Source organism: Anarrhichthys ocellatus, unplaced genomic scaffold, assembly GCF_004355925.1.
Source record: "Anarrhichthys ocellatus isolate YVR2014 unplaced genomic scaffold, GSC_Weel_1.0 scaffold7, whole genome shotgun sequence".
NCBI classification, from domain to species: Eukaryota; Metazoa; Chordata; class Actinopteri; order Perciformes; family Anarhichadidae; genus Anarrhichthys; species Anarrhichthys ocellatus.
The window spans coordinates 10862432-10890215 of NW_022280037.1; the positions used below are offsets into that span (position 1 = coordinate 10862432).

The following is a 27784-nucleotide window of genomic DNA, read 5'->3' on the forward strand; positions in this document are numbered from 1 at the left end:
GCTCTGTTGCATTAATCCAACCTCACAAAACACATAAAGTCCACTCACGTTATCGTGTTAACAGCTTTTTTTATTACAAAAAAAACAGCATACATTAAACATTTTGCGAAGGGAATGCAAAGATGTTAGCAAAACCTAGCATTGTCCCTCATTTTGTCATTTTAAATAAAAAAAAAAAAAAAAGGTACAAAAGTGCTTACATGGTGCAAATAATGAGAAGTAAAAGGTCCATAAAAGAGGAAGGTAAAGACAAAAAAAAAAAAAAAAAAAAGGTACATTATATCCGACTTCTAAAAACGCAGCAGAGCAGGAGAGATGCGACTATATTACATAGCAGTAGAAAATAACCCAAAGCTGCTGTTCACTAGGTAGTTAATCCTCACAGCAGGACTGCACTGCCACTGTCTGTTAATCCAACATCACTTAGCACGAGGTTAATAAATATTGCTTAAATAACCCACAATGCTCGGGGGTTTCTGTTTAAACGGAGCTTTTAGTTTGACTACATAGCTTGTGAAATCTCCTCAAGCCTTCGAACGTGATTATGAGTGACATGTTACAGACAATAACACAATAAATCTCCCACAGTTTCGCTAATACAATCACAAATTCTTGTGAATCTTAATGGCACTTAATAACACCTCTAGATAACTCGTTTGTAACTCGGTCCACTGCAGCTTTTATCGGCGCTCTGCTTTCTGCTCGTGATGGTTTCCGTGTTGCTTGTTACGAGCGTGTTGCTGGTGTAAGGCTACTCATGAATCCAGACTGAAGAGGCTCCTCTCTCTCTCTCTCTCTACTGACCCGTCAATCCCGTGATCAGTAACAAAAGCTCCCAATAACTGTGAAACCAGACGTTTCCCTCGACACAGAACCTGAGGTGAAGGTCTGGAGTTTTCTCCCAATAAAACCTGAGGCATCTCCTCCACTTTCCTCTGGGGGAGGCTCAGTAACTGTTCTCATGACCTGCTAAAATGTAGAGGTTGCTGTGGGCCGTGGGGTTGACTGTGGGCCGGCTCTGCAAAACCACCACCCTAGAAAAAACACAGACACCACGGTTAGAACATCACAGAAATACTAAACGACGGCGGTCGTGGTACCTGGTGGAGCGTTAAACTATACATCACATGTACATTAAAAGGAATACTTGTTGGGAATTTAACTTAATTGCATTCTTGCTGTGCGTTCGATGAGAAGATTGATACAACCCATACATGGTCTTAGCTTAGCATAAAGACTGGAAACAGGTGGAAACAGCTAGCAATGTTCTACCAGCAATTTAAAACCACAACTGTAAACCGTCCTGATCCGACCGGCACAGTCAGATCAGGACGTCAGCATCGTCAGACGCCATGTGGTCCTGACAGCCGAGCAGGGAAGCTACAGTCCATACTGTCCGTTCCATCAGATGAAATTACAGAGGCATGGAGAGACACTCAAACCAGGCTGGCAGTGCCCGGGCAGCGGTGAATAAAACATTTGGGGGGGGGGGGGGGGGCCTTGCTCCGGTGCCACAGGCAGGACGGCTTCATCAGGAGTCATCACTGACTGGGCTGGGAGAGCACGCTCTGTGTGTGTGTGTGTGTGTGTGTGTGAGAGCTAAATCACATCCTAACTGTGTCTGCAGCTCAAACCGACTGTCATGACATCAGTCGAGACCTCGATCAATGAGTCGATTAACAGAAAACTAATCTGCAACTATTTTGAGTGTTGTTACAGTTGGTCCTGGTTTCTAAAACGTGAGGAATTACTGCTTTTGTCGGATTCACACCATGAACGTATTAATTAGGAGAAAGGACTCATCAGTTGCAGCCCTGCAGGAGTAAAGTTTCAGCTTCTGTGAGCTGAAGACTTGCGGTTTTGCTTCATCTCACGTGACGGTTAACTGATTAACTTTGGGTTTTGGACTATTGGTCAGACGAAACTAATTTGATGACATCTATTTGGACTTCAGGAAACTATAATAATGTTTCACTATCTTCTAATGAGAACGAGAGACAGACACAGAGACAGAGAGAGAGAGAGAGGGGACAGACAGACAGACAGAATTCAAGGATGATGTCGTGGTGCATTCAGGAACAGTTGGGTTTAGAGTCGTCTGAAAGTAAAATCTAAGAACAAGAACAGATGAAAAGAATAAATAGAGCGAGGAGAGACCGGTAGAGAGCTGTGGGCTCACAACACAGCAGGTGAGCGAGCCGTTTGGTGGTTTCCAGGTAATCAGACCTGAGGGAGGACAGCCACAACACGAGTGCCTGATAAACTATACCAACAGGGGTATTGATGAGAAGACAGATCGATAGGGTGAGGAGGTAGAGTGAGACACCGTCTGTAGTCCTGTTTGCTTGTGAGGTGACGTGTCGTAGAAGTCCTTTGAGACTCGTTTTGATCACTCGTCTGCACTGATGTAGCTCAAGAGGGAAATCTCTCTGTACCAACCTGTCAGATCCGAGGAGGCGGAAGACTCGGCTTCGATCACAGATCTCCTGAGTCACCTGGGGAAGGGAAAAAAAACCAAAACACTGACAACTGGTTTTCTGTGTATCTGACGTACTGCTGGTGCAGAGGGGGAGTTAAAACGCATGAATCAACAAGTATCGTTATACTGAAGCCCGTTTTCACCAGACAGACCTCCACAAGAGCAGACTTCTGAGAGGCTCCTGCCTTAGCAAGCACTACGTTTGTTACCAATCTTACACGTCATGTTCACCGACACTAAACTTATTACTTTAGCAGCCTCACAAAACATTACTATGATCTAGTTGTTGTCAGTCTGTATGTTGAAAGACCTGTCAATCAATGTCAGAGCGACTGTGTTTTGAGTGTTGGCGGTTCGTTGACCGTTTACACATTGGGATCACTTATTGTGTCTTCAGGTACACAACGTCTATGTTTTTGAACAGACTGCAGGTACATGAGTGCCGTCTCTGGGGACTCTCTGTTATTGTGTACAATGCTGGAGCTCACTAGTCTGAGTCTCAAGATGTAGCCCGACACTGTGCAGCGTGAAGAACAAGGGGCCCCTTCAAACACACACTCTCACGTGTTGACATGTCACGAAAAGTTGTCGACAGACGCGAGATAGTCGGCGTGTGACACCTGCTAGGTGTAAGTCCTTGGCCTCGGGAGAGATCTGATCCGTTGAGGTCTAAACGAGAACAAGGTCTCGGGTGTTCAGAGAAGCACCCACCGGAGCGGATTAACAGGCCCCCCCCTCCTTGAATGCCTTCGCTCTTGAGAGGAATCATAACGAGACAAAGGCTGAATTATTTAGTGCTGCTGCTGTCGTGCGGCGGGTTTCGTTTATGATTGAGCATGAATTTTGCATGGCAGCTGACATTTCAAAAAAATCCTTGCTGTGGCAGAACCGTGAAGCTGGGCTGGGATCAGACGTTCTGTTTCATCCGAGTGTCAGAGGACCACGTCTGACACGGCGAGCTTTCTAAAGGCTGGCCCCTCTCCCCGTATCGCTTTTCATAAAAACAGAATGCTTCACCTCCCTGTGATCTCTTGAACTTTTAACTCTGCTGCCGAGCGCCACTCGTGATCAGGTGAACACGGAATCCCTCCGTGAAAGGAGGACAAATTCATTACCTCGGCCTGACACAAAGACACGTTGTCTGGCTTCACCTGAGGTCTAATCTCCCGGGATCATCTGCGGGGCGTCGCCACCCGTATAAACGGCCGGCACTCAGGGTCTTTGTGGACAAGAGCCAGAGGTGTTCTCATGTGGAGAACAAACAGGCTCGTATTCAGGAACAGTTTCTCCTCTTTAGTCACTGGCAACCCATGAAAATGGAGTCGGATATTTCAGTAAAAAATGTCTGTCATGCACTGGCCAATTTTGAAATTTTGGGCCATTTTGTCTTCTTTCAGACCAGTGGAAAGAAAACGTCCAAAACACACATTTAGGTTTTTATTTTACTACCGTGTCCATTTGACTCTGTAGAGTTCTCCTAAATTCACCAAAAGTTATTAGATATGCCTCATTTGCATAAGCAAACATAAAATTCCATAAAAACAAATTATACTCATTAAAGTAATCGACTGCGGAAGTCAGTTAAAATATTTGACCCTATCCACCTGAGGTTCCTCCCCTGAAGACTGAAAAGCTTAGAGGTGAAATATACTCGACTACCGACACACAATAAAAATGGTACAGTATCAAAACGTTCTTGTGAATTTGTATTTCAATATAGTCGCCACCCAGCCGTCGTATATGGTGAGATGTTTTTTTTTTTACCTCATTAGACTTGAAGTTCTTTCCTTGCATGCCATGTTTCCAGAAGGCCAGGACGCTGTCCTGAAGGCACACTGTCAGAAAACAAAAAGGTAAGAGGCCACGTGTCACTGAAACACTGCCATCGTCATCAAGAGTTTACAAAACGCTCTATTGTAAATGTAATATTTGCTGCATATAAAAGCAGCCTTTTTCTGTACCTGCCAGCCTGTCATGCTGGGAGGTTTTTGTATAACTCCCTTTAAGGTAAGGACATTTTGTTGTAAGGTATTACACTGAATCATTTGTAGCTCTATTTCTTTACACAGAGTGTAAAATCCCTGTCTAAAAGCTTACCAACAGATTCGATACAGAAATCAAAGCTGAGCTCAGACGCCAGCTTCTTGTTGGACTTCAGTCTGCCCTGGAGATTAACAATCTTCAGATTTTCTGGGGAGCGAAACAATGAAAAAGGTTGTAACAATGATGTGGCAGAACGTAGATACATCCACACCGTACACGAGCTGCTGGTCCGAGCTGATGAAAAGAGATTGTACTTACTGTCTAAACACACCAACACGGTGTCTCTCTCCAGCTGGGTGACATGGATTGCATCCACCTGCTGATGAGCTGTGGGAAGGAAATGTACAACATTAACAATCATCATCACACCATAATCAATGTATTCATTACAAGTAATTAAAAGTTTAGTACAACTACTTTTTACTCTCCTTAGGGGTTCTTTGCTAATTTATGAGGCAGAAGAAGCATGCTTTAGAAAGTTAACAAAAAGCCACGTCATCACATGTTATGTGCCTGGTTGTTCAAACTGCCCAAAAGCTCTTCACTAACAATAAATCCACAAAGACGTGAGGCTGCATTGCATTCTGGGGAGGTGACGGCCAATAGACAGCTCGTCTTTGTATTGTTTTCATGGTGTTCGTCTCCGCAACAGAGTACATGTTTGACCTACTTGTTCCAATCTCTGTGAACCAGGAGGAGCAGGAGTTAAGGTTGATGGTCTCAAAGCGGACCACCTGGTCCGGCTCGCTGCCCAGGCTGATGGCCACACACACCAGAGGATACTCGTGCTCCGGGACCACCAGCATCTCAAACACTTTCAGTGGGCTGGGAAGAGGGAAGTCAAAGTGCTGCAGCAGAAAGAGAGCACCAACACAGAGGGGTTTGAGTCAATGGCGTTCTGATGTGTAATGATAAATTGGAAAAAATAAAATTGATAAAATAGAAAAAAAATGAATTAAATTAAATTGATAAATTAGATAAGATAAAAATAGCCAATTTACCTTGATAAGCATGAACCTCTGCATGGGCTCATACCACTGCAACAAGACAATCCCAGACTGCAGCGCTCCACACAAGTACTTGTGGCCTGTATATGGATTTCTCACTGTGAAATACAGAAGACTGTCACAAAGTGTAGCTTGATTGTTATAAACCTACGTTGCACAATTTACACTAGAGTATGTGGTTTAAAATAAAACTGTCTAGGAAAACTCATAACAATGAAAATGTCAATTTATTCAAACCGCACTCAGATTAGTGCACAATGTGAATAGTCACGAGGGCTTAGAGAACACAAACATTGCAACAAAGCTAAGGGCGACATGCCCAGAACGGAGATGTTAATCATGTATTGACACAGTATAATATGATGGAAGAGTAAATAAAACAGAGGGGTTGGGAGGCAAAGGCCACTCACCAATGCAGCACTTGTGACAGCCCTTTGTGTCGGGGATCTTAGTTGTCAGGGCGAACCTCCTGAGGAGAGAAAACAGTCACGTTGTTGTGACTTAAAAGAGCCGATGACGTCTAGAATCAGTGAAGTCGGCCAGTGCGTCTACCACTGCAGTAGTTATTCATGATGGAAGACGGTAAGGAACAAAAAGACTGCCACACTCATGCTGGGCAACATGTTTAAAGTTTAAAAAAAACCCAAAAAAAACAACACAGAAAAAAAAAAAACCCTGAGTTGTGACCTTATCACAAAAGCGTCAGGAACGTGTGGTGAGAGAATGTTATATACGAGACCGAAAACTCGGACACATGTTCTCACCTGGGTAACATTTTGTCTGGGAAGCGATGAGTCTGGAACTGAGCAGCCAGGCCGGGCTTCTTCAGCTGCTCAAACAGCCCGATGAGATTGTGAGAGTACAGCTGGAAGGTTTTCCCTGCAGCAGAATATTATGCGTCATATGTTATGACGTGACAGGGTAAACTTTTCTACTTGTCATTTATTTTAAAACACACTTTCTGATTTTCCTTTACACATTCTGGACCCATAAAGCAGCTTTCACATGTAGAAAGGTTAGATGTGAGCAGAGGGTAACAACAGCAGTGTGACGATGATGTGAAGCATGATTACCTTCTGATGAAGCCAGTTAATAGAATATCAAATCAAGCCAGGCGAGAGGAGGAGGAGGAGGATGGACAGTGTCCAAAGGAAGAGGAGAAGAGAACAGAGGTCAGGTATACCAAGAAGCAAACAGCTGAGGGTGAAACCCAAACTTTCTAATCCCATCCTCAACTGTTTCGCTGAAAAAACAACAGCGACTAGGACATCCGTTTAAATATATGAAACAAACTATCCTACATTGTAACCTACAGAGACCAACATGTCTCAGAGGAACAGGCTGTAAAGCCAGATGAGTCACTGCGCCACAAAGACAAAGTTCATAGAGGCTCTGATGACAAACATAAGACACAGTTATTGTAGGGCTGCAGATGTGGAGGCAGCTAGGTACCACAGGACAAAGAGGCAGCAGGTTATGACAGTGGTCAGTGAAGCAGGAGGCTGTGAGAAGTCCATCACCTACCAGACAAAGACATCAGGATGTTGTTGATAACGTACAGCCATGTGCACTTCCTCGGGAACAGCTAAATAAGGAATTAAACAAAAGTGGTACAATCAACAAATAGTTGGACATTAGCTATCTGGTTTACTACTAGTAACAAGTTCTTAAAAAAGGCCAAGGAACGCATCATTTACCAACTAGGTTATTTTATGGAGCTACACGTTTTAAAAAAAAAAGCCCCATCAACAACTAGTACATTTATTTAAAAGCAATATAAACCTCCCATACAAAGTAAGTAAGACTTAACTAATCCGGGTTATCGTCAGTGTTTTGAGCTGCTGTTACCTGCTCCATTGTGGCTTCATGCAGCTCGTTAAGGTTCAGCGTATAGATGCCATCCACCGTCCCAAAGATTAGGTACTGATCTAGAAGACAAACATTTGTTTTTAATTAAGCTTTGGCCTAAATAAAAGAGGTTTGTGTAACACGCTTGTTAAAGGGAGCAGTACCTTTGGTGTCTGGATGAATCCATGATGTGGCACAGTTGATATTCAGTGGACAGCCATCAAACACTTTAGAGAAACAGGCTCCCATCTGAAATGAAAAAAAAAAAAAAAAAGCAACATGGCTCAGAACAGGCAGCCGCTGGCTCAGTGAAGCGCTGAAACGTCAGCCAGGGTTTAATGAGCTGAAGCTGAAGCAACCACAAAGCAGAAAGCTCTGTGGACACAAAATATCTACAGAATGTAGAGCAGCAGCAGCAGCTCAGACAACAGTTTAATGACAATGCCCATGAAACCAGGCCAGCGGGGAAAAGTGAAGGCTGCGAGGGAACAATGCAGAGGATTCACTCACCAGTACTTTAGGAGTGGGAGGAAGACCGTTGATGGCTGGTTTCTAACGAGGAGCAGAGGAAACAAAAATAACATACTGACAACACGGCAACAATTACGTTCAATTTAGCGGCTTAATTTAGCTTCAGCCTCAACAATGAGCCGAACAAACAACACGGAGTGTTTTCTTTTGTGCGTCTTCTGTCAAAGTGAATTAATGTTCGACATGAGTGGATGCCAAAATTCCCTCTTTAACGGTTTGTGTTTGGATCGGACGAAGGGAAAAACATCATATTTGAGGTTTGAGTGCGAGGCCAGCCAGCTAGTTGGAGACACTCCACAGATAAAATATAGGCTCTGAAACCACAGATGACATTTTACTCCTGAAACTGACGACGAGGAGTGTGGCTGATCATGACTGGAATACATGTTGTAGCGTAATATGTTGTTCAGTATCTCCAGACTCACGGGGAAATCCTTCTTCTCCTTCCGGTGCTGTCGGTTGGGTGGCATCTTGGGACTGCCTCCATTCACACTGTCATCCGAATCATTATCTGTCACGAGAGAGCAAGCAGATGAAAATGACATTTGTTATGAAGTTATTAATCATACCGGCAAACACCCAGAATCTAAATCCAACGATAAGACGCATTCACATCAGGCTCGCTTACCTTTCCATTCAGATTTACTGAGAGCTTGTAAAAATAAAACAAGTTCTCATTTAGACACCCGCTTGATTGAAGACGCATGAACAGGTTATTGCACATAAATAAAGTGTAAATTCAGACTAAGACTCACCAGGATCAGAGGCGTGAGACAAAAGGCCGGGGCTGCTGACGCTGACAGAGAGGAAATCCGGAGGCGAGTGCTCCACCTTGTTGCCCAGGTGCTCAGGTGTGCTCTGGATGCGAACCACCTGGCCCGGTCCGTTCTCAGAGTTGGGGAACCTCCGGACCGTCACAGAGCGCTCATCGTTAAGGCCGAGCTCCTCCGACGAGCTGTTTAATCGTGGCTGCCGGGTAAAAAGAGTGAAAACAGTTTGATGTGAATGCAAAGCACTACATAAGATTCTAATGGCATACAATCCCCACAGTAAAACGGTGGTTATAACTTTGGGACTCACCTTCGGAGGAAGAGGAGGAGGAGGAATGCCGGGCTTGAGAGTTGACCTGAAATGGAGGTTATAAATATAAACTACAGCAACGAATGTTTGGGTAGGACTCTCTATGACGGCCATGTCTATAATGCATTACAAACATACTTATGTGTTCAATGATTATAATGTATTACAACCATTACAACATTATGATACTTCCAAAAAAAGATAGGATACCTTACAAGTCATCATAACATCCTTTGTGTGTTATGATTATTGTAAAAAGGCCTTATGAATATTCATGACTGCGTATAACTACAATTATACAGTGCTTTAAGCATAATGTCTGTAATGCATCATAGACACGGGCGTCATAGAAAGTGTCAATGTTTTTGTGTAAATCACTCACAGCTCCACTCCTTCAAAGGCATCTTCGAGATGGGCGATGTGTCCCCTGCAGGAAACAAACAGCGATCAGTGTGGAAAACAGGACTCGGGAGCTCAGGAGAGGTGTCAGTGGTGCAAATGTTTACGTAAAACCCCTCAGAGATAAAGAGAGTAGGACTCTGAGGAAATGAAGTGGGGTGTATTCGTTCTAACCCGAGAGAGCTTCAATTCAAAAATCTCTCACTTATTATGTTTGCTACAGCGTGAGTTTAAAAAAAATCTATGCAGTCTCTTTATTATCCATAAAACTAGAGACAAAAACAAGTGATGCAACTTTAACAAAGTTCTTTGGATAGCAGAAGTAAAGGTGTTAAACCAGCAATGGACTTTATTCTACAGCCCCGTCCATGCAGGGTTAAGTCTGAGCAAACAAGTCTGTCTATTTGAATGCTGCAGTATTTGTCTCTTTGTACATCACACTGTTCTACCCGCGTGGTTGTCTCAGATTAACGTATGCACAGTTTGGATCTACAGCTATTATCACACCACGGATGGTGAATGGAGGGGTGTCACTGCAAAAAGGATCGGGACCAAGCGAGGGGTGGAGTGGATGACGTGGTTTAGGGTACGACAGCACACACAGTGTTAGGGTTACCGTTGGAACAATTCGTCCTCAACGCTTTTGAGAAGGCTCCTTCGTGGGACAAGACGAGAGAGAGAGAGAGAGAGAGCCCGACAGCCAAAAGAGGACAGAGAGAAGTGGAGGGAGAAAAACAGTCAAAGCACATTGAACAAGTGAGAAGGAGCTTAAGAGGCCAAAGCAACATTTCAAAGTGCGGAAGGGGGGAGTGAGTTCATGGACAGACACAGGTTAGCTCTGGTCAATAAGCAGGTCAACGTGGGAGGCAGCGAGGAGGTTACAGAGCATAACTTAGATGCTGTAGTCAGTCTTTTCATCAGACGTCTTGCTTTCTTGAACTATACGTTCACTGCCACTAACATGTTGTATCCCTGCATTTTGTTTTCAGTTTGAACAAACTCCTAAGACACAAAATTTTCCTTTCTCTGAATGAATCTAGGGATGCATCCATCCAATAAATAAGCCAGGTCATGGGGGGGGGGTAAACAGGAGCAGCTCCTGGGACAACAGTTTCCATGGATTACCTGGTTATTCCTCCCTCTGTAAAGGGACTCCAGGGGGAAGGGAAGTCATTATCTTTACTCCCATCCTGTGGAAAGACGCACACGCACACAAATACAACTTCTAAAAACTGCATTTACTTCATTTGTAGATGTTGTTTTTCTACATACACTTAAAAAAAATTATTGTTTACAAACAGAAGGTAGCACTTGAATACTGATTGACTAAAGTCAATATGATTATCACCATTTCAGAACGAGCTTCAGTCTCCTTCCGGAGAGGTGGTTCAAACTGGAGCTTGTCAACTGTAAATGACAAGAAAGACTTGTTCAGTTTTGTGTGGTTTTCACACACACACACACACACACACACACACACACACACACACACACACACACACACACACACACACACACACACACACACACACACACACACACACACACACACACACACACACACACACACAGCACTAGAGGGCATCAGTGCCTAACACTTCAAGACACACAAAGCCTTGGGCGTAGTACTGATGTGCATTAGTAGCAGGAGCCTTAGAACACACGTGTAAGAAAGAAGGAACCAACAGCAGATCAACTGCTTCCGTTACAATGAACCGGCCAAAACACCACAGAGCTCCTTCTCTGATTTATTATGATACGATGTGAATATTTGCTCTGGAGCCCGAAGACTCGTCGGTCACCAGAGACAAACACGCATTACACTTCACCAGATCTGTTGACTTTAGGGACAAACTGGTGAGAGAGCACGAAATACAATTAGCTCATGGAACAGATTCCTCTTAGTTTAGATCTGAGCAGTTGATCCCGTGGAGGAGAGTATAAACAGGAGTGATCCTGCTGTAGGTATGAAGGTGATAGGAATCAACCTAACCTGCCAATAAATACTCCCACATAATCAGCTTCTCATTAACAAAGAAACTTTGTATTCAAGAATTCAGACCACAGAGATCTTTCCTAATGTGTTTTTCTGCTCGAGGTATGGCGATAATGTGGAGGTGCTGCAGCATTTAAAACACATAACAGCGAGGTGGTGAGTCACTAACACAGGGATCAGGTGAGGCGTATGAGTCAAACCTAACTTCCATGTTAGGATCGGATTAGTCATCTACAATGTCATTTCATTTGACAGCAACCAAGACATCACAACGTCCAAACTTTATTGAAACTGCAAGTAGCCACCACATGCAGAGCAACTCGCCTTATTGGTGCCACTTAAATCTCACACACAATGTTCTGTTGTGTGCTACATTATCCTAATTCTCAGGAGGTTTTGGGAGTGAGCAAACACACACACACCGTCTCACTACACTGTCACTGACCTGCATCCCCCCCGTGGCCCTCAGTGAAGCTAGGACTTGAGTACGGCCCTCCTTGGTCTTTCCCATTGTTTGCTTCATGTAGGAGGGAAAGTCAGACGTAATTGTGAGAAATATAGACACAACTAAACAGGAAGTGCATCTGGTACAATCACAGTGAAGCACAGCACGTATCGCTACAGATAAATGAAACAAGCAACCAACAAAGACAGACATCTCACCACTGAACTGTTACTACATCGACCCAAAATGATGAAATGAGAAACAGTCACACTTCATGACGGGCACAACACAGCGTTCACCTTTATCTACAACTACTGACGACAACACAGACGCACAACAACTTCCCTGGAGGGTTGCAAAATAATACATTTACAGAATATTAATCTGGATCCTCTGCCGAATCCAGTACCAACACATGTTGACTGAGAAGCACATTTTGTATGACCCCCTTCAGACAAGCCATTTCACATTATTCATTGGAATAAAGATGAGGGACAGTTAACGTAATGGACTGTACTACATCCACTCTCTCTGCCGTCAATGCCCAGGCTATTTTTAGACACACTACCACATGCTGTGGTCTGGAAGAGGGCCAGCCAGTTCTGCAGGATTAGTGGGATGACCCTCTGAAGAGCCGACGGACCTCCATCAACCTACACAGCCGGGCCGACTGACATGCTGACCAATGACAGGACAGATGCACAGCAGGGGGTTGGCCTTTATCTTGGTGCTGGGTTTGGGCTTTTTGTTACTTACAGTCTATCTCTGAGCGCGTCCTCTCAGCTCTGGCTTGTTTGTTGGTGGAGCGGATGGTGTGTCTGACTGCAGAGAGGGGCTGAGGCAGGGAGGGCGACAAAGATTTGAAGATAAGAAAATAGGTTTCGACAGTGGGAGCCGCACTTGACAAGACAAGTGCAGAAAGTAGGGTAAAGTGCTGTCAAATCATACAACACCAACGCTGCATAGCCTGGAGTCATTTAGAACAATGACGACGTTTATCTTTTTAAAGATTCTGCAGAAAAACAAAACCTGAAACTTGCATGTGAAGCTTAAGGAGAACTGAGAGCATCGTCACATTATTATGCATCCCAGAGACTGGTTGTTTGCAACAAGCTCCATTGCTTGCAGTCAATAGCCTTCAGGGTTTTTTTCATTCATGGTGGCCAAGACAGTGCTCCTGCTGTCAGGGGGAGAGCAGCACAATGGTCCTTTAAAAAGGCACTCGTACCACCTCTTTGGCTGCCACGTAGATGTGATGTTGATTCCAGTTGGAATAATAATGTCGGTGGAGAGAATCAAGAAGAGGGGGAAGGGCGCTTTAGGGGAACATGAAAACAGACTTCAGCGGAGATCACCTTTTTTACTAAGTTGCTGAAAAAACACGGTGTGCTAATATTTACATTCCCCGCTGATAGAGACTCCTACAGTGTTTGCATGAAAGTCTGTTTTACAACAAGGTCTGGGGAAATTGGACAAAGAGACAGTCAAAAACAACAACTGGGGCACATTTCTTTTATACTTTATCAACAGTATATACTGTTGAAAAAGTTTATATCTTTCTTCTTCACTTCTCTGTAGACTTTAAATTCCCTTCTTAGTTTTTCAAAGCATTTGCAAATGTCTCACAGTGTTGGTGCTATTTCAGTTGTTACCTCGAGGTCATCATCGTCCACCTCACTGTAATGCTGGTGGTTGTCTGGGTTGTTCATCTTATCTAGGAGATCAACAGCGAGCCTCCTCGTCAAACCCGTCTGGGCTACATACACATGCTGCAGGAAAAAAAGGACAAGATTGCCAGTTATTATGAACCGGTGCATCATTTGAGAATAATAGTTTAAATACTTGTGGTCCGACATCCTTAATCTCACACACAAGGTCCATGCTAACAGGGACACCAGAGTCCCTAATGAAATGGATATTTAAGTCCAAGTTTCGCTGTTATAAAGTAATTAAACCACCTGCGTTAATCATCAGATTCCTGGCCACCTTTCCTCAGAGTGAATGATGTATTTTAAGAAGCAGCAGGACTGCGGGCTTCTTAAAAGATAGTTTGTCTTGGAATATGCATACAGGCCGGAGCACCAGCCTTCTTGTTGACGTTATTTAAGAATGTAATTGTTAATAACTTAAGCCCTACGGGCCATGATCTGGCTCTGGCCCACAAAGCTATGAAATTCAGCCGAACCACATAGAAGCTCATTGGGACGACTGAGATCCTTTTGGCTAACATGCTACATTTCCATTGTGAATAGGTTCAGGCTAAAAGAACTGCAATACATCCTTTGTTGCAAACATTTCAATCTCCTACTGTATGTCTACCATACAGCATGCCGACGCGCCCAGTAGGGAACATTACCGATAGAAGTTTTTCTGCAGTGGGCCTCTTCTTTGGGTTCTTTGTCAGAGACACTTTGACAAAGTTATGGAAGGCGGTGGACCTGGGGAACAAGACGATTTTGTTTTAATGCAATGTTCGTCACTGTTCTCCTTCTGAGACCAAAGTGTAAGGTTTCATAAAGCACACTGAATCTTCTGGGCAATCACCATTTGTTTTTGTCTTTTAGCTTCGGAGGCTGGAAGCTGCTCTTCGACATCAAAAACAAGGCCCTAATGAATGAATGAAAAACTTGAATTGAGAGTGGTTTTGACAGACTTAAAGAGGGAAACATACTGAAGTAGGCCTGCATCCTATTTTAATAACAGACTTAACGTATTCTGAATTAAACAGTATGACCATTTAAGTGATGAAACATGACAGGGAGACAAAAGGAGAAAAGCGGCTTAAGAATGGTCTGAGGAAGCTCTGACTGATCATTCTTTGAGACGTGCCTCATCGGGTGGAGGTCAAACATTGGAGGCTGCAGCTCGGCCAGCTCGATGGACGTGATGCCAACGGCCCAGATATCACACAGCTGGTTGTAGCCGCCGTTCTTCTCCACTGCTGCTACCTCTGGAGCCATCCTACACAGATTCAGGACAAGAATTCAGTGATGACTCTCCAAAAAGAAGGATGAACAGTTGGGTCGGGAGTTCCACTTTGAAGTGGAAAACTACGCTGGCACCAATAATGAGATACTGGTGATCTGTGTGGGAAAACTGTTTACTTTTCCCCCTGTGACAGTGTGTTTAGAGCTCAGTGGTGAGGATTCATGGTCTTACTCAAAAACACTTCTGCTGCTGTGAGAATTTGTACTTCTCACAGCAGTATATTTTAAGGGAAGCGTCTGTCTAACCACTTGTACATGTTGTCGCCACAAACTAGATTCTGTTAGATAAAATACAAACACAGACAGTTGACGAGAAAATGTTCTAGTATCTGATTAAAACGGTTCTCGGAATATAAAAACTTCCCCCATCGTTCTTCAAACAATTCAGCAAAGTCAAAGGCCCACTGGCTCATTTAATGACGGCGACACACTCACCAATAAGGTGTTCCGATAAAGGACTTCCTTTTGGCAATGGTGGCTGTTATTTTGGCTGCAACTCCAAAGTCAGCTGTAACGAGGATTGACAGGGTTTTCTTTCAGATTACGTAATCCACATACGACTGAAAGCTACAGAGGCGGTCAAGTCCTTGAGAATTAAGACGCTGAAGAGCGACTTACCTAACTTCACATCTCCGTTGTCTGTAAGAAGTATGTTGGCACCCTGTTAAAAAAAAGAAAAAAAGATCCCATAAACATTTATTTTACTTGAAAGAAAATACATTCAAGAGATCATAATAATATTTTAGCATCATGAGACTGAGGCTGCTGTGGTTGCCAAACTGGTTCATAATAAAAGTGCCAATCATGTGTTACACATCGTCAGAAACATCTGGTGGAGTTGAAACATTAACTGCTGGTCTGCTACTGATCAGGCTGCCAGTAAAGGTGCACCAGTATCACCGCTTTCTGACGGTCCCACTGACTGTTCCTGTTGGCCGTGACTGACAGTCTCTCTGGTGGCATCCTGGGGTGAGAGGAGAGGAAACAGGAAGTGCTCGCTGCGTAGAGCAGAGTAAAGATAATAGGTCCAACCCTGACCTTCTGTGAGAACACATGAAACTGAGGCTGCAGTCTGTGTGCTTGATCAACTGATCACATGCTTTCGAGTGAGCACATCCCCGACTACACTTTTCCTGTGGCTTCAGTTCACACCTCTGCAGCATCAGAGGGCAGTCAGACCTTTGGGTTACTTGAGGGCCAACAGATGCAGTTACAGTGACATTAAGTGTTTTCAGGCTGCGCAACCTATTTTTGTCAACCTCACACCTCTCCTCTCGTGTTTTGTTTGTTTGCATGAGGTAAGGTGTCTGTATACGACAGAAGAATGGGCCTGACCCGGATAATTCTAAAGCTAGAAGAGAACAAAACAAAGCAGAAAAGATACCTTAATGTCACGGTGCATCTTGCCCTTGTCGTGCAGATATCCCAAACCCTGTGAAGGGAAAGAATGTATTCAGTAACAAGTTCAACTAAAATTTAAAAACGCATGCATTTTCTTTTTTTAAATACGTAAAAGTACAATTACCTGTATAGTCTCTCTGCAGACGTACGCTATCTGAAGCTCCGAGAGAGGTCCCGTCACTATTACAACACAAATTCATTCCATTTTTGCAGGTTAAGGATTTCACAATGTGCGTACAGTATTTAAAACCACTTTGAGTTCATCGTACTTGTTATGAATAAGACAAAAGCTCACCATGATAAATGTCCTGCATAGATCCTCCACCACAGTACTCCATACATATCCAAAGTTTCTCTCGACTGATGAAAGAGGGAAATAGGAATTTAGGGACTGCTGCTCTGCTAGTTAGATAATAACTGGTTAAACATAATTAAGCAGCAAAGGTGTCTTGTTGAACAAGTTAAGCTGTACAAATCAGCAAACCTTCCTGAAACAACTTAACCAACATGTTAATAAACGTTATGCAGAAAGGTGAAAGAATAAACACCGATTAGTGCTTCTGTTGGTGAACTGGAGCTCCAAGAGAGCAGCGAGTAGAGAAATGATGTCAAGCCTTTGATAAGAAGCTAAAAATACCACCAGTGTGATCAAACTCGGCCACAGGAGACGAGGATACTCTACATGGAAATGATTTTAGGCCAGGAAACCGGTCTGAGCGGAAACTTACAATTGTGGTTCTTCTAATGCAATTAATCTAGTTCCATAATAATCAAGGCATGGTGGGTTGCTCATTAACATTTCACAGTAACCATTTGTGCTCTATGTGGTGAGACTGTACAAGCCGTGCATGCTGTGATGAGACGTGCATCTCTCTGCACTAACAGCCACATAAAAACAGATCAGAGGCTCATATTCCAGTTAAACCTGCTGGAAGTCAGAGGCAGCGGCGGGCGGACCAGCCCCGACTTCCTCTCAGAAAAACAGCCACAGAACACAGGCTCCGTTAGAACAGAAGAGTCAGCACCAGTCGAAAGGTTTGAGTCACACTTTCACACACAGGCGTGACTAAGTCTTTAAATACGTCAGGTGACTTTCAGGCAGCGGCTCGTTAAATCCGTTTGACAGTTATGAATTTCACAAATGTTATACGTCGGGACTGGCTGCGAGAGAGGACGAAATACCGAGGGAAAAATGACAAAGCAGGAGTATTTTAAGCCGGCTCTTACCAGAGGTAGCTCCCAAAGTAGGCCACAATATTGTGGTGCATGCATTCCTTCACCATGAAGATTTCCTGCTGGATGATGGAAAAGTCATCCCCTGGAAACAGAGGGAGAAATCACACATGGACAAAAAGTCTGGGTTTTCATTTTCTGCTCAAAGAACCGTTTCATTTTAATGATTGTGGACATGACATTTAAATTTGTTTGGTTTATGAATCATCTACAAAGTCATGTTTTTTTTTAGTTTTTTTTTTAACACAAGAAAATAACTTGAATTGGAAGTATTTTTCAGATGATACAAAAGGTTGTGCACACCATAAACATTGTGTTTCAGAAAACACTTTCCACACCCAGTTTGCCAACCTCAAAAGCCACAGAACAAAATCTTCCCATATTTCACTCCGACTATATTAATCAATCTTTTATCTCTGTATAAGAACAGCACATTATTAAACAGCCAATACCAATAGAAGGAACACCTTGTACTTTTAAAGTTTTTGTGGTATGAGCCGATATCCAGGCTGCTGTCCAGTTCAGCAAAAGCACTCCAACACATCCGACTAGTAGGAAGAATAAAATATGTACGTCCAGCTGCTCCCAATTGTGCAGAGACATGGTCCTGGAATACATCAACGGGAGGTTAAGCTCTGCCAGACTTTGCCAGCTTCAGCGCTCTATCAACAGACTGTCACCAAAGGCATCAGTCCAGATTAAGCTCATTTAATGGATACAATCTCAGCCCCCCCAAAAAAAGAAAATCGCACATTACTTGTAGTGGAAATTACTGTCAACAAACCATTTGTTTTCTGCATATGGTCAAGTGTTTAAACTCAACAAAATGCATGTCAACAAAAAGGTGTTTTGATGTCTAAATTCGGTTATAAAAATCAGCCGTCTCAAAAATTGCGTCCAAGCTTTGGTGAGTACCACCAGCTCCATCCCTGGAGACAGAGAGAAGTTGCTCCAGACACCGTACCGGGACCACAGAGGCATTTCATGAGCACACAAACAATGTTTTTAACCCAGAGTAAAGAGCAGTCTTGTTTTTAGTCTGTCTGGGAGGTCAGGCCCTCTCACGGGAGTGTCTGAATTAAAGAGGCTGGAAAGCAAACACGTGCAGAACCATCCCGCTGATAGACAACAAACCAGTTACGTTCCATCATCTTTGAACTTACCCACGGCTACTAATTTGGGTATTTAGTTCCATCAGAAGGGTCGAGATAATACGACTATTAGCTGTCTGAAGTACATAAAAGAACAACAAGTCTGTGAAGAGTTTAATACAAACATCACATGAAACAGACTCAGATTAATCTCTTCACACTCTCACAAAGACAACAAATCATGTGCAGAGACCATCATTAGTAATGAACTTGTTCCGACGAAGTATTTTACTTTAAACCAAACAAAACCTGATGAACTTTTCTCATTTCAATAGAGCTTCATCATGGTCCATCGTTGGGATATGTTGTTTATCTAACAAATACACTGTTTACTACCGTCTGAGTAACGTTTACAAGTAATAGTGTTGAGCTGTTTTAATAAAGTACGGAGCCTCTTCTTACCGTAACTATACAAGATTGATGTCTTTGGTATGACCCAACGGGCTTAAGGTTGAGTAGGAAAGTCAGAAAATATTCAGAGACAGAGTTACTGATGGATGATTTTGGTCTAAACCCCAACAACAAAAACAAAAAAAGAATGTAAATAACCTTAAATCAAGGGAAGGAGACATGTCCCACATTTCTTTTTGCACAGCCGAGACGTCGATTGTGCAAAGGGAAGGGAACGTCACCAGTGTGTGTTTGAGTTCTTAATGCAGTGGGGAAAAAAAAAACCTTTTAAAAACAGGATTTATTATTCTTGCTTGCCAAGAATAAAGTCCGCTCAGGAATGTCAACAGAGGCCACGTTAAAGGGTCAATCCCACAAACTGAACTCTTTCCTTCCATCTGTAAAATTAAAGTTGCGTTTCCTCCTCTTTGTCTTTTTGTAGCATAATAAGGACGAACAGTAACGAACGTCTCAGCTTTAATGATGACCAACATGAAAATCATTTTCCACATTCTTCGTCGTTTGCCACATAATGCAAGAGAAATGTTACTTTTGGGAACTCATTAATTAGGTTACAGTGACATATAACTGCATTTGTAATTACTGTGTTCTTTAATCCAGTCATTTCACAGGAATAACTGGTGTTAAATCACAATCACTTAACATTTGTTGACAGAGAGAAACTGGTTGAAGGAGCCACAAAAGTTTGATTAACGGTCATATCAGTGACAGGACTGTGAGCTCAGTCCAACATAACGAACTTCACACGCAGTCTCCTCTTCTTGGTGACTTGAGGTGTAAGAGTATAGCCACTTCCTCTCAGACCGAGCGCTTCCCTCTGAATATACGCAACCTTGCGTAATGCTTCAAGTTTCTATTCAGCAGGTTGGACTTATTCAATGTCAAGTCCTGCACAAGATGACATGTTTGAAGAAAAGAAGTTTATCTTTAAATTTAATCCCACCACAGCTGGATTTCTAATGGAAACTTCTCAGGGACAATTAACAACAAAATACGTCAAAATTAAGTGTCATAAGAGGGAAAGAGGAACAGTGAGGGATGTAGTGATGGTGTTAAAAAATAACTGACGAGTTAATGCTTGTACACAGGAGGGGAAATTGAAAAAAAAGAGAAGAATAAATCTCTCCTCACTCCGTGTTGACGGCCCAAACTAACTTTGTCTTAAATAGTTGTTTACCACGAACTAATCAGATTAACCTGCTCTGTGGCCAACAGAGGGCTTCACCACTCCCATCTCTCCCTCTCTCTCGGCCCCTTACTTAATAGCGGCGTCACTCCTCCTGGTCAAACCTGTTTGAGTCTGCACTCCGCCCAAAGCCGTTTACCTGAAGCACAGAGAGGAGTGACTCCAGCAAAGAAAAGAGAGTCCTGCTTAAACAGGACGACCTGAGCTGGGTTAATCCTGGTTTCATCTTAAAAAAGAGATAAAGCAAGTATGAATAGAGCAAATATGAAGGGTGCTTACAGATGCTTATAGGACAGCCTGTGCAGGGCTATGCAATGGATAAATGTAACCTCTAAAATCCTCTGCGTTAAGCTGCAACACTGCTCTCAACCATTCTAACATGACTTAAATCGTAAGTCATATAGGGGATTATAAAGGGCATTCTTCTTATTTTTGGACATTTTAAAGACCAATCTGCCCATTATTATTAAAATAATGGGCAGATTCATGGAGAATGAAAATGACGGTAATTTGCAGCCTCAGAGTGAAGATTTACTTCAAATGTATTTATATTAAAAATAAAAGATTTATTTATATTCTTAAAAGTCAAAAGTCATGACGGCAATAAAGAATGCTCCCCTTTCCCTCTTCTGACTCAGGTTACAGCTAAGCCCCTGATCTTCTGCCCCCCCCCCCACACACACACACACACACACACACACACACTAATCCCCCCTCCTCCCATCTCCCAGCAGAAGATATCTATGCCTTAAATAAGAGTTTATCAGGTTGTTAGAAAAAACCTCAGAGCCATAATTTTGAAATGAAGTCTCAGAGAGAGGACAATATGACACCTGAAGAAGTCGACGCCTGTAAACTTGAGATAAAAACATCCCCTCATCCTCTCAATCACAGACTAACAGCGACATGATGAATGAAAGAGAAAAAAAAAAAAAAAAAAAAACAGGAGTGAATGTCCTCCTCCTCTACCGACTGGTAATCATCTGAGCTCAGTCTGGTTGCTGGTGGTACAAAGCCCTCATTATAATCCCACTAATCTGGATCGCACCGACTCTGTCACTAGGTCATCAGCAGCACAGACAGCAGAGCTGGGACACAAATGTGCTCTTCTGCTTCACAGCAAACAGCTCGCATCACCCCGCTCTCCATATCGCTTCAAAACGGTTTTATTTGACGAATGCTGCACACCAGACGAGGCATGGGACAAAAAGCAAATAATAATAATGAATATTTCATTCATAAATCATATGCCCTCCTGCATAAATAAATTATACTATCCCACGCTTAAGCCAGAAGTCGGTTTGTGGTTCTGCACTCTACATAATGTTATTTTGGATATTGACCAATGATCATGATTTATATTAAAATATGCAAAACATCAATGGGTCATGAGTATTGGCACTGTACTACAACATTTTGATTTGTGCATTTTGTACATTCCATTCAAACCCCTGGAAAATACCAGACTTATCTTCCAGACTTTATTATTATTATTGTGAACATCACTCTTACCTGGTTCCAACTTTATGATCTTCACAGCAGCGAGCTCCCCGGTTCGGATGTTTCGAGCCTGAAAGACACAAAAGCACAACGGTCAGCACGGCTACAAATATCACAACGCAGTTATTACTACTGCTGTAATCACAACTCGTGTTATAACGGTTTAGGACTAAACTAGAGGTTCGATTCTTCAACCTACAAAACAAGTTTCCATCAAGAATGCTGAACATTCCCTAGTTCCAACTACTTAATTTCTGTCACTTTTCGTTTGTCTTCTTTGATAGTAAATTGAATATTTTGAGTTTTTGGACTGTCAGTTTTCTGACACTTTATAGTCAAAATGATGAGTCGATAGAGGAAAATAATCAGCTGGGACCGTTTGGACAAAACAAGCAATTTGCTGATGAGCTCTTAGAACTTGAGACCATCTTGTGTTTCTCACCATTTAAGATATACATGTGATTTGGGGAAAAAAAAAAAAAAAAAAAAAAGAAATTTTTGCTTAGTCAAAAATGAAAATAAGTCTGTTGCAACCTTGAACATTACATAACATGGGACTGTATTCTGTTGGGAAATCAGACACAGGTTTGGCCCACATAAGCATCAAACCAATAAATGCCATTTGTATGACCCCCACCCCCACCAGTCAGCATCACTACACACTGGAGCACAATCAGACCGAGAGTCTACTTAAACACGCACCATCCCCAGAGCTCACGCTGGACAGGGTCAACCTTTTCTTCTACATGTCTGTGCAGTACCATCTTCACAGTTTAATATCGTATTTTACCCACGGCTACATCTCAATGGCATTAGATTTAAAAACACATCTATTTGTAGGAAATCTTAAAGTAGGTTGCACGGACTTCAAAATCCAGGTCGAGACGGGTTTCTACCTAATCCGTGGGAGTGCAAGTGACAGGACGTGCAGCTAAATCACCCGTAAACCATGAAACCCTCCAGCATGGCCACCTTTCAACACAGGGACTGTGCTGCTGATTCACACACACACACACACACACACACACACACACACACACACACGCATGCTTACAAGACCACACTAATCTACTGTACTTCTTCTGCAGCTGATAAGGCAAGTGTATCACACACTTACAAATATCCAAAAACTATTCAACAAAAACTTGTTCACGTGGGGCTCTGCTGCTTTAAAGCCCGTTTAAGTAATGATTAAATACTTGTTAACAACCTGCGAGTCCATCTTCACATTTCAAGAAGAAGCTAAAGTCCACCTGAGCACTAAACCCAGAAAGGGGAAGTTGGTTACTGACCGTTTAAATAGGTGATGCAGCAGACAACACAAGCTTGAACATCCTTAAACAACCTTTGACTGGAGGAAGAAGCAGTCTGGCATGTAACAAGAAACAAGATCAACCCCCGTGTCCAGGGACTGGCCAGCTGTGCCTGATGTCTACACAGATCTCTGGTTCAGCGAACTGAAGTGAGAATGTTGACGCTGACGAACAAATAAACAAGTGACCGGCAGTGTGCAGGATTCATTGGTTCCTTCTTTGTCATCAAACCTTGAAAACGAGCACCGACAGAGACAGAGCTAGTATCAATGCACTGACCTACATTATTGACCTGTCGTAGATACTGTTACTGCCTTTCATCAACTCAAAAAACAAAACGTGCGTATCTTTTTCTGTGCAGTAAGATTTTGGTACATAATGTTGAGTGAACCTTTAAGAAGTACTGATTCTAGACATAATTCGGGCATTTAAAGGAATATTATAAAAACAAAATACACAGCTAGGTGTATGACATTATAAAGAAGATAAATTAATCATTATCACCAGCAATAACAAAGAGAGCAATATGTGGCTCTCAAATGAATACAAACATGTAATAATTCATCCAAGGCCAGGATTTCTGTGCGCATTAAAAGTCAGCCGAGCACGGCGGACCGAGGGAGGCCTTTTCACAATTTGAGGTGTTTCTGCCGTCAGTGCCGCCCAGAACACACCCAGCAGAACGCGTGTTTAGACAGGGGCCCGATCATATTTCAGCGCGCTGCAGTGCTCAGCCTAAGAGCTGCGGGAGAATACCAGGCGCAGCATTCCACCGGTGGCCTGTCTGGGGGTGGGGGTGGGGGGTGTGGGGGTGTGGGGGTGGCTGGCTAGAGAGGCTGTGTGTGGACGACAGGCGGCCTGAACTATCACTCTCTGGATCAGATGGGTCGTCTGTTTATCTGTGGCTGATAAACAAGAACAGATCCAGAAAAACACACACCTCCCCACAGCCAACAGAGAGTGGGGAAATGTGGATAAATCATCTTGTGTCGCAGGACATTTTCTCACATCGCATTTCTTTGGTTCATTGCAGGAGCACGGTGTGATCCATTTCTCCAATACATACAATCATTCCTACAGTAACTTTCCAAAACTGCATCCACTATATACCAATATAACCATAAAGAAATATTTTCTTTGGATTCTATGCAGTAAAACTCTTCTAATAATCTGGTGATATGAATTTTCTTTCTGTCCTTCCTTTAAAACTTAACCGTTTTTAATGTGGGACTGTTTCTGGCAGTGCAGTGACTCTGTTTGTTTGACTCATGAATGATTGATCATGTGTTCAGTTTCATACAAGTTAACAGAAAATAATTTGGTGAAAGCAGTAAAGCTTCTAAAGGCAGCAAATAGAGTCCATCAACAGTTCCTTCTTTTTCCTCTCTAGTACCATAAACCACATAGATGTTGTAGCTGACAGCAGATCTACAGATTATTTAAGTTTAATAAAAGTAAATCGATAACTGATGGTATCCATTTTGAGGAAATACTACTGCTGCTGCTTTGGACTAGGGATGGGTAACATGTGCTCCATCATAAAAAGAAAAAGGGATGTGGATAAATTAGACAAGCAGGTACAAGCTTTCACTGTTCATCTCACTCAGTCAGTCAAACGGGTTCAGGAAATTGTTTCAGTTAACTTGCACAACCAGGAAAACGACACTCGGGCTGCAACTACCATTTTTATTACCGATTAATCTGCAGGAAAAAAAAAGGAGAAAAATGCTAATCATAGCTTCTTCAAATTGCTTGTTTTGAATGACCAACAGTCCAAAACTCTAAGATATTTAATTCATATACGACCAGAAACATTTAGCAAATCCTCACATTTGAGACGCAGGATGCAGTAAACGTCTTTTTGCAGATTAATTTTCTTTTGATCTACTAGTTGATTAATCAACTGATCATGGTCTTGCATTTCACAATGAATACATGATGTAGATTGTTTTCATGTGACAGTACTGTTATCAGTTATTATTGCCAATAAAGTGTATTTTAGTAGCAGAAGAAGACTATATGAAGGGATGCCAAACTTGGCCCTTATTCAACAGCTACTGCCAAATGTGTTGGCCACATGTTATTGTGACTCACAAAACAAACAACACTCTGGCTCTACTTGAATTAATAAGTCATGTGATGATGGTAAAGCCAGATATGAGCAGCACTAATGACAGGCTGTGGGAACCAGTAGCTTCACTATACCTTGTACACGTCTCCATATGTGCCACTTCCCACCCTCTGGATGAGCTCAAAGTCATGCTGAGGGTTCCTCCTCTGGATTTCACCGCTTGGCCGGGGATAGATGTCCATGGTAGCTTGCACCAAACGATCCTTTTACATTTAGTAGATCAAATCTAGTGGCGGAGGTTTGATGAAGCACAGGTCCTGAATGTATATTGAAGTCAATCCCTGTTACTCAGACGGTCCTCCTCTGTGCTCCATGTCCTGATCGAGAGACACAAGAAAAGTATTGGAAGGAAAGCGTTAAAACGACACCAAAGTTGACATTTCATCCAAGTTATGTGCGGCAATAGCCACAGAAAAGAGTAGTCGATATTGTGTCACATACCGTGACATCTGTCACCAAACACCAATATAACCTCATGTTATGTGTTTAATTTCTCTTAAACTTCCATTGAAAATTAAAGTCAGAGCTCGTTCTGACCACTAAAATAACATCGGCGCGTGTTTAACGGTTAGCAGGGACACTGTGGTGATTCCAGCAAATAGCCAGAGCCAGGTCTAACGTTGCATCCAGGCAGCTAACATCTAATGCTAACTAGCACACGTTAGCTTAGCTTCGCTACTGGTTCTAGCTAACTTCAACTATGCCTAAACTTACCTTTTACAATGCAAACACCGTGGACGAATACATCTTGCATTGCAAATCTTTTCGAGGCCTTTAACCCGCACGATGGCGTCGAATAACAGCACCAAAGAAGAAGAGGAAAAGCGTCCCCCTTTGTTATCGAGGGGACCAGTAATAAACTTCAGCTGGCTGTCGCTGTTCGCTCTGTCTCCTTCGCTCTGTCTCCTTCACTGTTATAGCCGAGTCCAGTTCTACAGCAATGAGTTTAATTAGCCGTTGACATGTCACTTCCCTCTGCTGACAGTTTAAGTAAGTTATTAATGTAGGAAAACTACATTAATAATGTCAAGTATTACTTTTACATTTATTTAAAAAATCAACCGAAAAAGCAACAGTCTGTTGCTAAGCTCTGAGGAGTCGCAGTTATACGGAATCCTGATGCTGCGTTCATGAGCTGCCTCGGAAAATCTAACCCTCAACAGAAAAAAATAAACAACACAATAAAAAAATGTCTGGTGGCAAAATAACAATGAAGTATAAAAACAGTGAAATAATTACAACACGGAGCACATTACAAAGGAAGTTATCAAAATAAATTACTCTCCAAGTACTATGATTAATAAGACTGTACAATAAATCACCTCTGGCCAAATCATTCACAAGACTGTAACTCTCTTACACTGTTTGTTTGTTGTTGGTTAAAAAAGTCGTTGCACTACTGTTTAGTTAGTTAATTTAATATTATTCTATTCCATTGTATATATTTTGCATTTTTTACATTTAATATTTTTACTCTGCTACTTTGATTGCTTACCTGTAGTGTATCATAATGCTGCTGTAGCGAACAAATTTCCCCTTGCAGGATTAATAAAGTATCTATCTATCTATCTATCTATCTATCTATCTATCTATCTATCTATTAAGTATCAAGTCTTAGGTACTGGTACATGACTCGAGTGTTTTTGATTTTCTGCTACATTATACTTTGACTACACTACATTTTAAAAGGTATACTATCGGCCTTTTTGTCCACTTTAATTACTTTACATAATAAAAAACTAGAATGGCCATATAAAATGTAGTACATTGTTATACAATAAATTAAACCACCCAAACACATATATAATCGCCCCAATCAGGTCCACTATGGCAGCTACAATATCAAGGTTCTGCTGATTGTTAGTAGTATTAAGTATAATATAACTTTGACCTATCTTGCCTGCATAGTGGGTACTTCTATTGTTGTCTAAGTAAACATTTTGAATGCAGGGATTTTACTTGTAAAGCTATACTTTTTACTCTGCATTTATCTGACATTTCTAGTTACTAGATAAATTGCATTAAAAAACAAACAAACACGTGATATGCTTATAATTATTCTCTTTCATTGGTATGTTTTTGACAGGGCACGTAGGAATTTTCATATTAAAATAAACTGCGAACTGATTCAGTGTATATAAGACTTCTAGCCATGGCTAATTTGCAGACTGTGTCCCTGGTTGGGCAAGTTGTTTAATGATATTGTACTACTAATCTACCTAGTATGCAAAGTATCTAAAATTGGTTCCAGAACGACAACATTAAAATGCTCTTAAATGTATTTGTTAGTGATAAAAACAGAATATCATTCCAGTACTTTATGGAGTACTTTTACTTTTAATACTTTGAGTACATTTTGCTCATAATACTTTTATACTTTTGCTTAAGTAACATTTTGTATCTGAGTAAAGGATCCTTCGACCACCACTGCTCGTCATCCTGTGTAGGGTCATTTCTGTAGAGATATTTACGACAGTACGCGAAGGCAGCATGTGTTCCATTCTCTGTGTAAATAGCGCCACCTACCGACGGAAGCTGTGAATGCGTTTTCATAGCAGGCTCAATGAAAGAAACTTGAATTTAATTGCAAAAGCCATACATAACATACTCAATGGTTGCACTCACACAATGTCCGCTGAACCA

General features: G+C 42.2%; 1 protein-coding gene across 6 annotated transcripts; it reads right to left on the bottom strand.

Moving 5' to 3' along the window:
- Positions 1 to 52: 52 nt before the first annotated feature.
- Positions 53 to 26267, bottom strand: map4k5 (mitogen-activated protein kinase kinase kinase kinase 5). 6 transcript variants are annotated; one of them, XM_031847334.1, is made up of 36 exons: positions 25856 to 26267; positions 25216 to 25458; positions 21710 to 21767; positions 17444 to 17534; positions 16512 to 16576; positions 16341 to 16396; positions 16200 to 16247; positions 15434 to 15476; positions 15251 to 15323; positions 14658 to 14789; positions 14373 to 14435; positions 14185 to 14266; positions 13481 to 13597; positions 12585 to 12663; positions 11829 to 11900; positions 10736 to 10794; positions 10513 to 10577; positions 9371 to 9415; positions 8989 to 9034; positions 8664 to 8877; positions 8537 to 8560; positions 8334 to 8419; positions 7888 to 7929; positions 7542 to 7626; positions 7378 to 7457; positions 7054 to 7114; positions 6603 to 6605; positions 6294 to 6408; positions 5940 to 5998; positions 5524 to 5627; positions 5193 to 5370; positions 4781 to 4849; positions 4577 to 4669; positions 4244 to 4314; positions 2440 to 2495; positions 53 to 1034 (listed from the first exon to the last, which is right to left on the bottom strand). In XM_031847334.1, the coding sequence occupies exons 2-36, from the start codon at positions 25321 to 25323 to the stop codon at positions 947 to 949; spliced, it is 2730 nt and encodes a 909-aa protein (XP_031703194.1). In that variant the 5' UTR covers positions 25324 to 25458; positions 25856 to 26267; the 3' UTR covers positions 53 to 946. The 6 variants fall into 6 exon arrangements, with proteins under 6 accessions (XP_031703194.1, XP_031703197.1, XP_031703196.1 ...); XM_031847337.1 differs by lacking the exon at positions 11829 to 11900; XM_031847336.1 differs by lacking the exon at positions 8537 to 8560.
- Positions 26268 to 27784: the final 1517 nt, after the last annotated feature.

Coding starts and splice junctions, on each gene's coding strand:
- map4k5 (XM_031847334.1), bottom strand. CDS start 25,323: ATGGACATCTATCCCCGGCCAAGCGGTGAAATCCAGAGGAGGAACCCT. Junction 12,664..13,480: donor TGGACGATGATGACCTCGAG/GTAACAACTGAA, acceptor TCCCTGCCTCAG/CCCCTCTCTGCAGTCAGACA. Junction 8,420..8,536: donor CAGTAAATCTGAATGGAAAG/GTAAGCGAGCCT, acceptor CTCTCGTGACAG/ATAATGATTCGGATGACAGT.